Source organism: Heloderma suspectum, chromosome 7 (assembly GCF_057233095.1).
Source record: "Heloderma suspectum isolate Gila_16-S chromosome 7, 16-S_ref, whole genome shotgun sequence".
In the NCBI taxonomy this organism is placed as follows: domain Eukaryota; kingdom Metazoa; phylum Chordata; class Lepidosauria; order Squamata; family Helodermatidae; genus Heloderma; species Heloderma suspectum.
Genome location: NC_139464.1, coordinates 62,148,224 through 62,164,159, shown reverse-complemented (window position 1 = coordinate 62,164,159; position 15,936 = coordinate 62,148,224). Strand labels below are relative to the sequence as shown.

The following is a 15,936-nucleotide window of genomic DNA, read 5'->3' as shown; positions in this document are numbered from 1 at the left end:
ATTCCCAGGTAAATGGATATAGGATTGCAGCTGTAGGCTGCAATCTCTATCCACTTGTTCGGAAGTAAGTCCCACCGAACTCAATAGGAGCTATTTCTTAGTATGATTTTACTAGCATATCTACTGCCATATTAAGGCACAATCATGTTTTCTGATCATGTCCTAAGCATTTATATGCTGCCCAGTCCAGTTTTAGAATTGAGGCATAATCTAAATACATACAATTATATCACAGAGATAGGGACAAAATATAAATGTTTAAATCCCCTAGGAACCAACGGCAGTTGAACATTTAGTAAAACTGCCCTTGGTTGTATATATTTCACTTTATCAGAATTTCATCCAATATTATTTTCTATCTTTTGTAGTTTTCAAATTACTTATTTTGCCATATATTTATGTGTAGTAAGAAAAAAAGAACACACAATTATAGACAGGATTGTGTTGTTAAACAATACATAGGTGGGGTATAGTATGATAAATGTGTTTTGCAGTCAGTTAAGATACATACTGCATATTGGGAAATAGAGCAAGCAAAATATGATAGCTTCAAATTGCCAAAGGGAAAAAAGCATAAATCCATATGCTTTTCCATATCATCACACACAAAATGCCCAAGAAAGAAAGCATCTTTCTGACTCCAACAATATCTTTGCTTCTGAACACTCATCGGTATTGTGAATCCTAGGCCTTTGTCTTTTCTCCACTTGACCTATCTTGTTTTTATACTCTTATGTGATTATTGGCTCAGATATTCTAAAGCTACATCTCTTTCCCGAGCTGATTATGTTCCTTGGAGTGGCTGTTTCTCAATATATTCTTGTAGTTTTATGACATGGTTCTACAATGGAAAACATATGCATCAACTGATATATACCAATTTTGATATCACCAACAGTACAATAGTTGGAAAAAACAACAGTTTTGATGACTCTAAGAATGTTAATCACAGTTTCAGGTGGAAGGAATAAAAGAGGTGGACATCAATAGTTGGGATTAAACTTTAGGCTGCAACGAAATGAACTTGGCATAACCTGCAAGCTATACATTCTAGTGTGGAGAGGGTAGTTATAACCTTTCTTACTGAGATGCCCAGGAAGAATTGGAATTGACAGCCAGATGAGACATCCATCGTTTTGCTAGTCAGCTATTTATACATTATATTTAATGTGTTTGCTTAGGAATGTCATGTCAAGAAGAAGTATTAATGTAACAGATACATCACTACAGATCGCAGATCTTGAACATAACAAGGAATATAGCGTTTATGTAACAGCAAGTACCAGATTTGGTGATGGAAACATGAAGAGCAACATGACTAGCTTCAGGACATCTGAAGGGGGTAAGTGTATACTGTTATCCTGAGAAAAGAACGGATTTGGTTTACTATTGACACTACCAATATGAAATAAATCAAATCTTATACATCCAAATGACCTAAGGAGATTAAGATAAGTAGGTAGTGGATGTTTTGTAGATATAGATACCTCCTACGGAGAAGGCAATACCCCAGTATTTGCTGGGCAGTTAAAGAACCATTTTCAAAAAACTAAATGCTAAATGTTATGTGTTTCAGCTCCTACTGACCCACCTAAAAATGTGTGGTATAAAAATTTGACTTCCTCCTCAGTACAACTATTCTGGGATCCTCCTCAAAAGCCCAATGGGATCATACAATTTTATTCAGTTTACTACAGAAATAATTCAGGCACTCACATACAGGTACATCTCCTTTGCTCTTCTTTTCTCTGAGTTTCTACGTAAAAAAATGAATTAATTATTTTGTAACTTTTAAATATAGGGAAGTTTTAATAAGTATTTTCACCACTTCCATTTCATCATAAAAACTTTTGAGCATAACTAGTATGGATGAAAAAGTATTAACTAACCTTTACATTTAGGCTTTGACCTCAACCATTAGAATGAACGTGATGTTTCACCCTTGACTTCATTAAGTACAGTCTAGAGAGCTTGTGTTGAATTTTTAGAATTCATGTATCAGGGAGAATTTAGATAGAGACTATATGGACAGAATATGGTACAGTTTAGTTTCATATTTATTCTAATTTTATGATTAATGATATACATTTTATTCATGTATGCTGTATTTTTAATATTCTATCCAAGATGTAAGTTCTCAGATAGAATGAGGGAGCCCTATGTGAAGCTGTTCTCCATGATAAAAACTGACTTTTCTCTTCAGACATTGGAGTTGATTCAAAGAAAGCTCTGTGCATGTAGTTCACTTTTCACATGTAAATGACTTCTTTAGATTGTAGCCACTCTAATTGCTTGGGGTTTTTTTCTTACTGCACATAAATATATGGCAATATATCTAAATCCAATTGCATTGCACAATATTTTAATCTGAAAACTACAAAAGAAAGGAAATAATACTGGATACAACATTGGTAAGGTGAAACATATATAGCTTCAATCGCGTTAGGAGTTTAAATGCCATTGTGTGTCTATGGGATTGAGGGAGCAGTTCTATGGCACCTAGACATTGTTTGAGGGGCTGTAGGATACTGGGGATTCCAGGGAAAGAGTGCTCCTTGGAAGGGGGAGTTGGAAATCCGAGCCCGCTCCCCCACCCCCTCACAGCCAGTCCAGAAGGAACCACACCAGCTGGCCTCCGAGGTTGGAAAAGTGACCTCAGAGAGGGGGAAAGGGGCGAGTTTTGGTGGGCGGGGAGGAGAGGAGACTGGAGAGGCCAGGATATGAGCTATTCTGAGGCCTCTCCAGCATCCTTCCCTCCCACTCTGAATTACTGTTGTTAGTCATGCAAAAAAGGCCTGTCTAGCAAAAAATGCAGGGCATGAGAACAGGGAGGCGAAGATCACCTCCGCTGGTCCTCCTGCCCTACATTGGATGATTGGAAGCCTCCGAGTTTGGGGGCTTCCAGTCATCGAGGGCACAATTGATAGTGCTGCATCCTTAAATATTTAGCTTTCTTTGGACAGTGTCCTTATATATATGATATAATTGTATGTACTGAAGATTATGGGTCCATCCTAAGGTTGGCTGGCCAGCATATAAATATAGGAAGACCTTATCAGAAAACATGATTTTGCCTTAATATGGTGACAGATATGGCAGTTAATTTTCTTATAGTAAAATCTTATACATATTTACTCAAAACTAAGCCCCATTATGTTTAGTGGGACTTATTCCTAACTACACGTGTATAAGTTTGCAGTCTTAATACCTAGTTATTTGTAATCCATATATATCAGAACTTGCTATGAATTAGGTCTGGCATGCAGAAGATAAGCCCCCTCTCTGTTTCCTTTATTCCTTGTTTCTTCTCTCCTTTAACTCGTGGAATCTTTCAGGAGTAGAGGGGAGGAGACAATCTATGAGCATATTTCCCTGTCATTCATAGGTTTTGTGGAACAGACGTGGCCCTGGTTTGCATGTAACATCAGCAAATCATGGGCTAATTAATGCCATTGGTGCCTATAAACATAGGTGAGTTCAATGAGGCTTATTCCCAAGTCAGTAAGTGCCCAGGATTGGGACCGCAAGAAGGGAGGTCCTCCCTCAGTTCAAACCACATGGCCAATCCCACAAATAAACCAAAAGTGGGGGGTGGGGGGAGTGAGCATGTGTAAAGGCAGTCAGTTGTGATCCTGCATTTAAAATGGAAGCAGAGAGCCCTGTTTTAAATGCAGGATTTTAGGCTGGTGTAGAAATGCCCTTAGTGGAACCTGATTCTGAGTAGATATTGCATTGTTAGTGTCCTTGCTGCTATGGGGGCTTGATATGATGTCAGTTTTTCTCAGATAAATACAGCCACTCAATATATTCTGTTAACTTAAGGATTAGAAATAGGGCCAATTATACAATTTGCTTCACCACTCCGAAGGGCCATTCTGGCTCAGTAACTAAATAGCGACATTCTTATTTCACTTAATTCTGGTTTCACCATATCCAGGGTGAGGAATCCTCTGTGATCTGAAGATGGAGGTGGTGGAGATCAAATTCCCACTCAGCCATGCTGCTCACTGAGTAATTACTATAGCCCTAATCAGATTGGCATTGAAAGCATGCAGGTGGAGGTGTCAGGATTGCACCCACTGCCCCCATTCCCAATCTCCATGCATTCATTTGATGTTCTGTATAAAGTTAAAATATGTGTACAGCTTGCCTGCCCTTGGGCTAGGCTGTCTCCACATCCAGGATGGAGAGTACACAAAAGTTGCATGCCATAGGCTTTGTAGAAAATCAAATGAATGCATGGAAGACAGGCACAGAGAGCATGGCAGTAATCTCCCCTTCCACATATTCATTGGTTGTCTGAAAAGGCTGCTTTCTCAACTTGTCAGGCTAAAAATTGCTAACCACATTGTGTTTGCTTGGAAGAAAGGTGGCATCCAAATCTGATCGGGGATGGGGAACCACTGGCCCCCAGGCTGGATGCAGCCTATGGACTCATTAGCCCCACCCCCTAATTGCCATGAGGGGGGGATTTTCTGAGTTGCTCCTGGGGCGGGGAGGGCTAACCCTTACCTTCCATGTGCTATGAAACCCCCCATGGCAATTAGGCTTACAAAAGAAGGTCCCATTGATGCCAATTGGAGCTTTTTTCTGAAGTCTAATTGTGGCACAGAACTAGAGGGGGATGGCAGCTGGGGAAGGAAGTGGGGGAGAGAAAGAGAGAATGGAATTGATGTATGTGTGAGTATGGGTGTGTGTGTGTGTGTGTGTGTGTGTGTGAATCAGATAGATAGTGTACTCTATGTAGCTCCTGTGAAGATCCTGCTTGCCTGATGCAAGACCGAGGCGGAGATAGTACTGTCCAACCAATCCTCTCTCTGTGAATGTTGAATCAGGTTTTCACAGGTAGCATGCTGAAAGGCAAGGCAGACAGTTGATTAAGAGGACTGCTTCCTTCCCAACCCACTCCAAGATGACTGAAGTCACGTGAAAGGCCGTTCATTTGCAGTGACCTGACCAGTCATCTGGTGAAGCAAGCTTTACCATCTCCTTTCTATCTGTACATTTCTCCTATGGAATATGTGGGTACAGATAATGTTCACTTCACCAGATGGCTATAGACAATTTGTTCACCCCTGGCTAAATGTCACATTGTAATACATTTATAAGTGGGTACCATGCTGCAAATATCCATTCAATCCATCTGGTGTAAACAGCCAGATTATGTGGCTATGTCTTCGCTACCACAAGACGTAGTGATGGCCACCAATTTGGATGGCTTTAAAAGGGGGTTAGACACATTCCTGGAGAATAGGGCGATCAATGGCTACAAGTAGCGTAGTGGCAAATTCGGAAGTGCATGGTTCCTTCCTAACTGTCACAGCCATGCCCCCTCACGCCACGCCCCCTTCTAAGATTATACAACCTTGTAAGATATACAAGGTTGAAGGCAAAAGGAGAAGGGGACGGCAGAGGATGAGATGGCTAGATAGCATCACCGATGCAATGAATATGAACTTGAGCACACTCCGGGAGAGAGCGGAGGACAGGAAGGCCTGGCATGCTATGGTCCATGGGGTCATGAAGAGTCGGACACGACTTAACGGCTGAACAACAGCAACAAGATATACAGCCTTCAACTGCTGTATATCTTACTGAATCCAAAAGCAGTGCAACTGAGAGTAAGGCAGTGGTATTTCAATTGGATGTCTGAGAAAAAAAATGCAGGGGTGTTAAAATCTTTTTCACTCACTCACTCACTCACTCACTCAAACACAACCATTTTAGGTTTTCAAAATATGATACTCTATGGAAGCTTCACCCTCTCAACTTAGCCCTTATGGACAGATCCCTTCTCATTTAAACAGCCCCCTTGCACACTCCCTTAGAGCCCCAACATTACCCACTAGCCTTTCCTAAGCTCCTTCATTATATCTCCCCCCTCCCCCTCCAACAGAAACATCCACACACCCAACTGGATTGAAACATACACACACACACACACATACACACAGTGGTGTAGTGGTAAATTTGGAGATGCAGAACCTCATTGTGATAGTCTCCAAGGGCAATCCAAAAATTTCAGGCAGCTGTGTAGATCCATATCAACAAATCAGTTCTAGGAGTTTTCATCTCCACCAGGAGCACATCTTTGGTAAAGCGAATAAGTCTTAATTGCCTATTCCAGACCAGGTCATCCCAAATACTTTGCATTCCAACATGGAACAATGTACTGTTTCTTGGAAAATTCATTCCCCCTACAGCTACAGTGAGGATTGCAGCTAAGCTCAAAGGGAACAGGCACATGACATCAGAGTCCCTGCTAATGAAAAAGCGCAGGGGCTGCATCCCTGCGAGCCCTGCCTCCACTACACCACTGATGGCTACTAATCCTGATGGCTATAACCTACCTCCAGTATCAGAGACACTATGCCTATGCAGTTGGTTGGCCACTGTGTGAAAGAATGCTGGACTAGATGGACCCTAGATGGTCTGATCCAGCATGGTTCTTATGTTCTTATGAGAAATATAATTTTTATAGACATCATATTCCAATACTGGAATAATGAGCTAGGAAATGGACCAACTGACTAGAAAATTGAGGCAATCTGGGAAGATTGTAGCTTAGGGGGAGTTAATGGCAGCGCGTATGCTTTGCATGCACAAGGTCTGCAGTTAATTCCCTGTCATCTCCAGTTGAAGGATGCGAAGTAGCAGTGCTGGGAGAAAACCCTGATTCAAGCCTTGGAGAGCTGCTGCTGGGATTGGTGGACCAATTCTGACTTGGTGTAAGGCAGCTTCATATGTTTATATAAGTAGAAAGTTGGTGACCTAAGACAAGAAGTAGGAAAAGAAAATGATCTATGGACCTTATGTGCAACATAAATGAATGTGAAGAAACAGGAGCCTTAACAAAGGCTGCTACATCTTTGGTTTGGGTCAGTTTGAATTGGGTAGAGATGTCAGTTCAGTTCAGTCAGCCAAGGTACCAGAGCTTGATTTCTTTATTTGCCAGGCCAGAAATCCTTTATTCAAAGCAAAAGGTTAATGATGTGGTCACTAGGTGTAGATGTCAATGTATTAATATGCATGTATATATACGAAACGTATACATGAGAGAGAAAGAGGGAGGGAGAGGAATAGACATTATAGAGAAATACTAATTTGGTTTTAACTCAATATTTTATGGTAATATTGTTCCCCCAGAATTTTACCAGTGATGCTGTTGACAGTGGTGCTGACAATACAACTTTGTCTACAGTATTAAACAAGTTAGCAAAATGGAGCCACTACACACTTTGGTTAACTGCAAACACAGCCTTTGGAAATGGAAACCAAACCAGTGAAATCATCCAATTGTACACAGATCAAGATAGTATGTAAACAAACTTGTGTATTTTTTTAATATTGAAATGTATCTTGTAAAACTCTTAGCAATGATTCTGCTTGGGAAGATTTGGTTGACAGGATTACAATACAGAACATGGTAGCATCACTATGGTGCCAGTTTAAAGGGGTTTATTTTACTCTTATGGTTAGTTCCCATCCCACAGGATTTATGGCATTCTTTCCTCCAAGCATCTGGGTGGATGTACAGTCAACAACCTTATGGCACATCTGAATTTGCTATTTTTCAGTGACCAGGTTGACATCAGATTCCCTCCGATATGGATGTCCCCTGTATTCCACACTACATGTGCTTTTCGCCTGTATTAGTCTCCACCCATATCCTCTGCAGATTTTTCGTAATTATATTTGTTTCCTTCCTGTCTTTCTCTAAAGAACAGTCATTATCCTAATTAGAATAATGGGAGAGCAGAATTCTTTCACTTCAATCATTCCTCCTACGAGAGGTGCAACTTTTTTTTAATTCGCAGTCTCTCTAGCAAACTGGGTGTAAGTATCAGTCTAGATTGCCCTTATTTTTCATAATTCCCTACACTGACTTTTTAATCTTAGATTTAGGATAAACTGGAGTTCCATTTGACCTTGTCATCATCCTCATAATTATTAGCTGAATGTTGAAACTAAGGATGGATGGATGAATCAGTCTATTTCTGGTTCATATCATGTTCTCTTCTGTCCCATTTCCACTTGTGTCGGGTTGTTTTGTTTTTTTAAAGGCTGCACTAAAAGTTGCATTTACATACATAACTTATGTGCTATGAGGTGGTCCAAGAGCTGCCTTTAAAGTTTTTCATTAAAAAACAACAACAGATAATAGCCACTCCAAGCAGCTCGAACTACTGGCTACTTCTGTGACTTCGGCATGTGTGTTCAAAGTTGGGCTGCAAATGCCTCAGGGAGCAATGGGACATAATGGAACCACGCAGGCAGCCATCATTTTTTTCTGTGCAATGTCTCTGGGAGGGATGGCACCACATCCCATCCCATCACTTCCAGGGTTATTTGTGGGCCCATTTTGAATGCGATTATGGTCTGCAGGGGTCACCAGGCTTTCTACTTGCTTGGACTGGTGTTTACCTTTTAAAGAATGGAAAACTTTAAAAGCAGCACTTAGACCATCTCATCACATTGTAAATGGTTGGTTGGCTCCAGAAGGTGGTTCTTGTGCTTGGGGGATATTGCTCAGCCCCATGGATTCTCCTGTATGGAGTTCCGCAGGGGTCCATTCTGTCCCCCATCTACAATTAAACCATTGAGAGGGGTCATCAGAAGTTTTGGAGTGTGTTGTCATCAGTATGCTGATGGCACACAGCTCTGCTTCTCCTTTTTCATCATCATCAGTTGAGGCTGTGGATGTGCTGGATTGGTGCCTGGCTGTAACGATGTACTAAATGAGGGCTAGTAAACTGAACTTCAATTCAAGACTGAGATGCTGTTAGGGTGTGGTTCTTCTGACCAGATGGAGGGTGTTCAACCTGTTCTGGATGAGGTTGCACTCCCCTTGAAGGAGCAGGTTCGTAGCTTGGGGATTCTGCTGGAGGCATTTTTGTCTCTGGAAGCATGGTGGTCTCAGTGGCCTGGAGTGCCTTTTATCAGTTTCAGTTGGTGGCCCAGCTACACCTCTATCTGGACAGGGATAACCTGGCTTCAGTAGTCTAGTAACCTTCAAGTTAGATTATTGCAATGTGCTCTATGTGGAGCTTCCCTTGCAGTTGGTTTGGAAGCTACAGCTTGTGCAAAATACAGCAGCCAGATAGACAGCAGAGACTAGAAGTTCTGAATATATAACACTAATTCTGGCCTGCTTGCACTGGCTGCCAGTGCATTTCTGAGACCAACTCAAAGTGCTGGATTTTATCTATAAAACCTTACATGACTCAGGACCAAAATACCTGACGGAGTGCCTCTCCCTATCCATACACTACGACTGCCATCTGAGGCCCTCGTCCAGGTACATCCTCTGAAGGAAGTTCAGAGGATTTCAGCAAGGGAGAGGGCCTTCTCTGTGGTGGCCCCCAATTTTGGAACACTCTTCCCAGTGAGGCCTGCCTGGTGCCAACACTGTCAACCTTTTGGTGCCAGGTTAAGTCTTTCCTCTACTCCTAGGCATTTGACAGATAAGGTTGGAACTGGTCCTAAGATTTCCATTTTTGATGGGTTTTTTTTAAAAATTGTATGTAAATTATTTTTATTATGTTTTATGTTATATTTTAAACGTCTTAATCTTTTGTAAACCACCCAAAGAGCTTTGGCTATTGAGTGGTATAGAAATATAATAAATAATAACATAATTAGTATTCAAGTTTAGAGAAGTGCAAAATCTCGAGTATGTTCCAACACATTAGTCCAAGAAATGCATATCATGTCAGTTCGCTTCAAAACGCAGACCAGCCACATTCTTCGAGCATCCTTATGTGAAAATATTGATTTTCAATCTAGGTTGTGATCCTGACCACACAAACCTGGAAGCAAGTCTTTCTGAAATTAATGGGACTTTTGTCCAAATAAAAATGCTTAGAATTAGGATAATAGAAGTGAAAGATACTCTGTGTTCGCCTCTTCACTCATAGCATCACATCTTCATGGGAATTTTAATAGGCTTTAATTACCGAATTGTCATAGGAAATTATGTTTAATCTTTCTTAGATTAGCTATTTATAGTGAAAACAAAAGTCTATCTGTTATTTGGGGCAGGGGCTGGGGGAGACATAAAGCAAGAAAATCTGCTTAGGTTCAACAGATGCTGTATAAGATCCAAGCTACATGAGCAGGAGAATGTAATCACTTTCGACTATGCATGAGGAATCAAATGTTCCCTCATATTAAAAAAAAACTTCCTGAACACTGAAAGTGGCATGTCAGAGAGAAGGCTTAACTTACTTCCTGACATGCTAGTTTTTACATATGAAAGTATTTCAAAATATATGTGCGTGGGAGCATTTAAACATGTTTGGCATAGCTCTAGCATGCATCTGCTATGGAGCATATATACGGAAAGTGTTGTACTTGTTTGTTTTTAACACAGAAGTCTAGAGAGGTTTTCTGTGTTTGTGTAAGTAATTGTGTTTTCAAGTAATGTCTTAAGCATCACTAATCCTAAACACATTATGTGAAAGTAAGTTCCATTGAAACCAATGGGATTACTTCCCTTTTATAGTTCTTATGTTATGACTGACTGCATAGATTTGCATAAACATTTAGAGTATATACTTTGTGTTATGCATACTGATAATTTAACTTTTCCTTATTTCTGCTTTAGTTCCTGATGGACCTATTGAACAGCTGGCCTATCAAAACATTTCTTCTACTGCTGTAAATATCAGCTGGATGCCCCCAGCCCAACCAAATGGAATAGTCTTTTATAATGTTTCACTGATAATACCAGGTGCTCAAAGAGACTATGAGATTTGGTCACTCATTTTGTATGATACAAATATAGTTTTTGATAAGCTGGAAAAATACACCAGTTATCTTCTAAAACTTACCCCAGCAACAGAAAAAGGACCATCTGAAACACACACTACTAGTCTGCACATCAGAACTGAAGAAGATGGTATGTTTTGTTTCTGTTGTTGTTGTCGTAATTGTTGTTCTTAAATATTGGTTTTGCCCAGGTATGAGAAATGTATGACTTGGATCACTTCTACATGGCCTATGGCTTTTCTTAGATGATACCTTTAAAAATAAATACATAAATTTCTAGCCCTGATGGTTACAGATAAAATTTGAAATGTAAAAACAATTGTTACAGAATCAGAAACAAGGAAACAGGTAAAAAGATGCACTGGTTCATAGTTGTAATGACTTTTAAGTCTCAAAATCAACACTTCTCAAGGGCTAGATACAACTTTGCATGCCAACATACTAATTTCAGAATAAGAATGGTGTGGGAAAATGCATCACTGCACCTCTCAAGTTTGTGAAAATATGTAAATTAAGGTTGCAGTCCTATGTACATTACTTGTACATGGTAATAATAATAAACTCAGTAGGGCTTACTTTAGAATAGATAGGTATAGGACTGGGCTGCAGGTTAATCTGCAAATTAGCTTCATTGCTGTGGATCATGGTGTCTTTCATGTTGCCTTCAATGTTGACTAAGTTATTCATCTCTGCTTTACTAAAATGTTGGGTTTTTCAAATTGTAATCATTGCAAAATTCTCTGATTTTAATTACTAACAGATATACTTATAGGAGGTTTAGAAAAGAACTGGCATGCAATTACTTTATCAAAGGTGTTTTATAATGTTGCAATTAGACCACTAAAGAAAGTGAGCTTATGTATATATCTGTTGATGTGTCCTACAGCTTTCACCATAGTGTTTGTTTCTGCAGTCTAATATTTCCCTCTTATTTACTGATGCAGTTCCAGACTCTGAACCTATCATGACATCTTACAAAAACCTTTCATCTACCTCAGTGATGTTATCTTGGGATCCTCCAGCCCAGCCAAATGGCATTATAATAAGCTATGACTTAAAGCTGCATGGACCAGAAAGAAATGATTCTTTCTCTACCTCTGATAATTCAGTCATTTTAGAAGATCTTTCACCCATTACACTGTACAGTTTTTTCACTTCTGCAAGAACTGTAAAAGGACTTGGCCCATATGCTGTACTAATGTTCTCCACAGATGAGTCAGGTGAGTGATCAGTAAGGAGGCACATAATTAATGGACACAAACTGATTGAAATGTCAACATGTTTTGGCCTGGTCAAGGTTTTGACAGTTTCTTATTTGTTGTTAAAAGAGTTAGAGTCATTTGGAGATGGTAAGCCAACTCTGCCCATATCAGATGGGATCTAAAGCACCTCATGCCCAGCTGCTGAGCAGCCCTCCTATAAGCAGGCCCTGTCACAATTATTAAAGGAGACATGCTAGTGCTTTGTTAAGGCCCATCAGTTAAAAAAAAAGAAAAAAAAAAGGGCTCCACCATGTAAAATAGTAATCAGGTGGTGGGTCATTCTAACCTTTATAAAATCAAAGCAGTTTCACCAATCATTATGAAGTTTTCAGGAGCCAGAAAGAAGTGTTGGTTTTATATATCCTGAAAATTTTAGGAGGATTGGTGAAACTTTGAGGGAGAAAGAGCAGTTTAAAGACAAAAAGCAAAAAACCCTCTCTTTGTCAAAAGTGACTAAAAAAACATTGGTGATCATTTTGTAGTCACAATTCCTGAAGAGACCAGATGGTTTTCACCTGAAACAATTATGGATTTCTATTCTTCTTGTACTGGAGTTGGTAGGAAACTTTTTTTTTTTTGAACTTCCATTTCATTTAGTCTTTAAGGGCACAATCCTATCCAGATAGGCGGCCACCTCCGAACTTGGAGGCGACCGCCTATCCAATGCAGGGCAGGAGAAACATAGAGGTGATCATTCCCTCTGCGCTTCTCCTGCCCTGCAGTTTTGGCTAGACAGCCAACTGCGGCTGTAGCCACAGCGGGGCGGAGCAGGGGAGGAGGCTGCTGTACGACACATTGGATGTGTCGTACAGGCATTTCCGCCCACCCCGGAACGCCTCCGGGTACACCCCTTTTCGGCTGCTCGGCGCTCCTCTTGCAAGTGTGGAGGATGGGGTTGTTTTGCGCTGCCTCTGAGGCAGCACAGAAGTGGGGGGAGGTCGGTTCCTGGAAAACAAGATATCCTATGGCCATCTAGCTGCTGTCTCCCTACAGTAAGCTGTTGCTGCTGCTGCTGCTGCTTCTTCTTCTTCTTTTTCTTCTTCTTCTTCTTCTTCTTCTTCTTCTTCTTCTTCTTCTTCTTCTTCATGTAATTATAGTCAGTGGGAGCAACCATAAGCACAGGTATGCTCAGCAGCACTCTCTCTCCCTCCCCCACCACAGCTGATTTAAAATATTGAGTGGGTGGGAGGGACTGCCATTTACCTCATATTATTAGTGAGTAAGAAGGAGAAAGAGAAGTTGATAATGTTTGGCGGGTTGGTGAGGGGTCTGAATCCGTTGGAAAAGGTGGGGTGGTTGGGAAATCCCCCTGCTTCTGCTCAGAAACCAGCATGTCAGGAGGACTCATAACAATTGAGTTTAACTAGAACACTTGTGAACATAATATATGTTCACAAATATATGTTCACAAATATATATGTAAATATATGTTCACAAGAACACTTGTGAACATATATTTCATATATATATGAAATTAATGCATAACATATCTGTAATGGTTAGTTTATCATAAAAAGTATGTATATGCATTAGTAGCATATAGTGTTAAAGCTAATGATGTGTCTTCTTTTCACAGTTCCACTGGCTCCTCCTGAGAATCTGACAATTATGAATTACACATCTAATTCTGTGTGGCTGAAATGGAATCCAAGTCGTCAGCCAAATGGTGTTATTAGAAGATACGTTTTCAACATTTTTGATAACAGCAGTAAAACTACATTTTATCAGGTATGTAATGTTAATATTACAATTAGACATCATCATCCAGTTAACACCAACAGTGTGCCAGATGATGCACAGAAGAGAATTTACAGAGACAGGTCAAAACGGAAGGAGCATGACAGGCTCTGAGGAAACTGCAGCACTGAAATGGTTAACATAGCAGATAGAATACAGTCACTGAATCTGTCAGCAGAGATGAGTTTTGATGCTTTTGATGAGGGCTGGTGTTTTTTTTAGGAGATGGTTTGACATTCAGGGGAGGGATTTTTTCCTGGTGTACAAAGCAGCACAGCATGAAAGATTAAAAAAAGCATAGCAATAAAAAAACCTGAACAATGAGATCAAACTATCAGTTTTTAGACCATGAAACAAAAGGATGAGCACATGATATTCTGCACATAATTAAAACATTTTGGAGGAGAGTTTATGTTCAAAGGCTGCTCTTCTCCAGAACCTCAGAACTCTTCTTTGAATTTTTCCAAGTTCAAAAAGTAATTTGGTAGTTTGGACAAGAGGCATATAAAGGGAATATGCTACCTGTGCACTTTTTATCTGACTTGCTTTAAATTGCCCACATACAATCACCAAACATACTTTTCTGAATTTAGGGAAGTTGTATAGAGAAAAGGTAACAGTGTGGAAGCCTGGTTTAACCTCCGCACTCCTCTTTCCCACAATGAATGTCTTTACAGATTTCCCTGTGTGTGTGACCAGTGAGTTGGTTTGATTTATGTTGCAGGCACAGCTAACAATGGGACCTTTACATATAATAGCAACATGCTTCTAGGTTTGGCCTAAGATACAAATATGTTTGTTCCTGCTTATCACACAGGGATGCGCTCACTAAGAATTTATAACAGGCATTACTAAGACTACAGTGATTGTTCAGTGAAGAACAAGCAAATCAAGACGGCCAGACTGGTCCCCAGGAATAATCTACTTCAGGACAGACCCTGAAGTGAACACCACTTGTTATCATCTACAACCCCCAACTAAAACTATTCCAGCATATCATCGATCTATAGTGCATCCTTAGCCCTTAGGTGTTAGACCTATCCTTACTTACAGACAATCCCCTAATCTCAAGCACCTGCTCACCAGCAACAACAGGCTATGTAACAGACACAAGCATAGGGGCTAGACTCTGCAACAAACTTAAATGACAACACTGTCCAGGTATCTACTCTGGCAACACCATTATAGGACTGAATAACATCAGCCACAACATCAAGAGTTTATCCATCTACTCATCCTTCAATGTGATATATGCTATAACCTGCCAGCAATGTCCTTTTGGGGTCTATATAGGATGGTCAGCACAAAAGAATAACTGGACATACATTTCACTTCAGAAATGGCAACACAAAAAAATCAGTAGGAGAATATTTCAATCTCCCAGGACATTCTGCTGCTGACTTGAAAGTTGCCAATCTCTTACCGAGGAATTTCAAAGAATGGCTCCAGTGTGAAACTGTCAAATTAGAACTTATGAAGAGATTTGATTCTATCCATTGGAGCATGAATAAAGAAAGTGGCTTCTTTTCCCACTCCTGCTGTTAGTTAACGTAGCAATGCTAGGATGATATTACCACCAATTGCTGAGGTTGTCAACACAGACTGTACTTTTTGCATTTACAGAGCAATCCAATGCTCTCTGGTGGAGAGTCCCAGGGACCATAGGATATTTCAGATTCCTCCTCCCAAGGTCACAGATGCGCCCACAGCAACAGGAGCAGGAATCTGACATCGGGTCCCCCCGCCCTCCCTGCAGCCACTGCAGAAAGCACCATGGCAGCTGCTTCCCAAAGTCACAACAGCAATCTCAGATGACCTCGTAGAGGACAAAAAGGGGACATTCTGGTGGATGGGGAAGAGAGAGGAAAGGCCAGGATCCTATGGCCTTTCTGTTGCCCATTCCTGCCCACAGCAAATGAGCTAGACAGGCTCAAAGGTCTGTCAAGCTGCCTTTTATTTTTTAAGGAAGAGAAACAGGAGGCGAAATCACCTCCATTTTCCTCCTGCCCTGCCTGGCTCTCGCTTGCAGGGGAGAGGGTAGATGTTTTGGACTTTGAACTCCCATCAGCCTCAGCCAGCATGGTCAATGGTCAGGAATACTGGGAGTTGTAATCCAAAACATCTGCAGGTCACCAAATTGGAGAAGACTGTTCTGCACCCGTATGTA

The 15,936-nt window shown here is 40.6% G+C and overlaps 1 protein-coding gene across 1 annotated transcript in view; it reads left to right on the top strand.

Moving 5' to 3' along the window:
• The window catches only part of PTPRQ (protein tyrosine phosphatase receptor type Q), a 143,904-nt gene that overhangs the window by 71,363 nt on the left and 56,605 nt on the right, over positions 1-15,936 (top strand). Inside the window, exons 38-43 of the mRNA XM_084810399.1 lie at positions 1,182-1,342; positions 1,577-1,722; positions 7,147-7,315; positions 10,607-10,900; positions 11,715-11,990; positions 13,609-13,760. Coding sequence (XP_084666525.1) covers positions 1,182-1,342; positions 1,577-1,722; positions 7,147-7,315; positions 10,607-10,900; positions 11,715-11,990; positions 13,609-13,760 — 1,198 coding nt within the window. The remainder of the gene's footprint in view (positions 1-1,181; positions 1,343-1,576; positions 1,723-7,146; positions 7,316-10,606; positions 10,901-11,714; positions 11,991-13,608; positions 13,761-15,936) is intronic.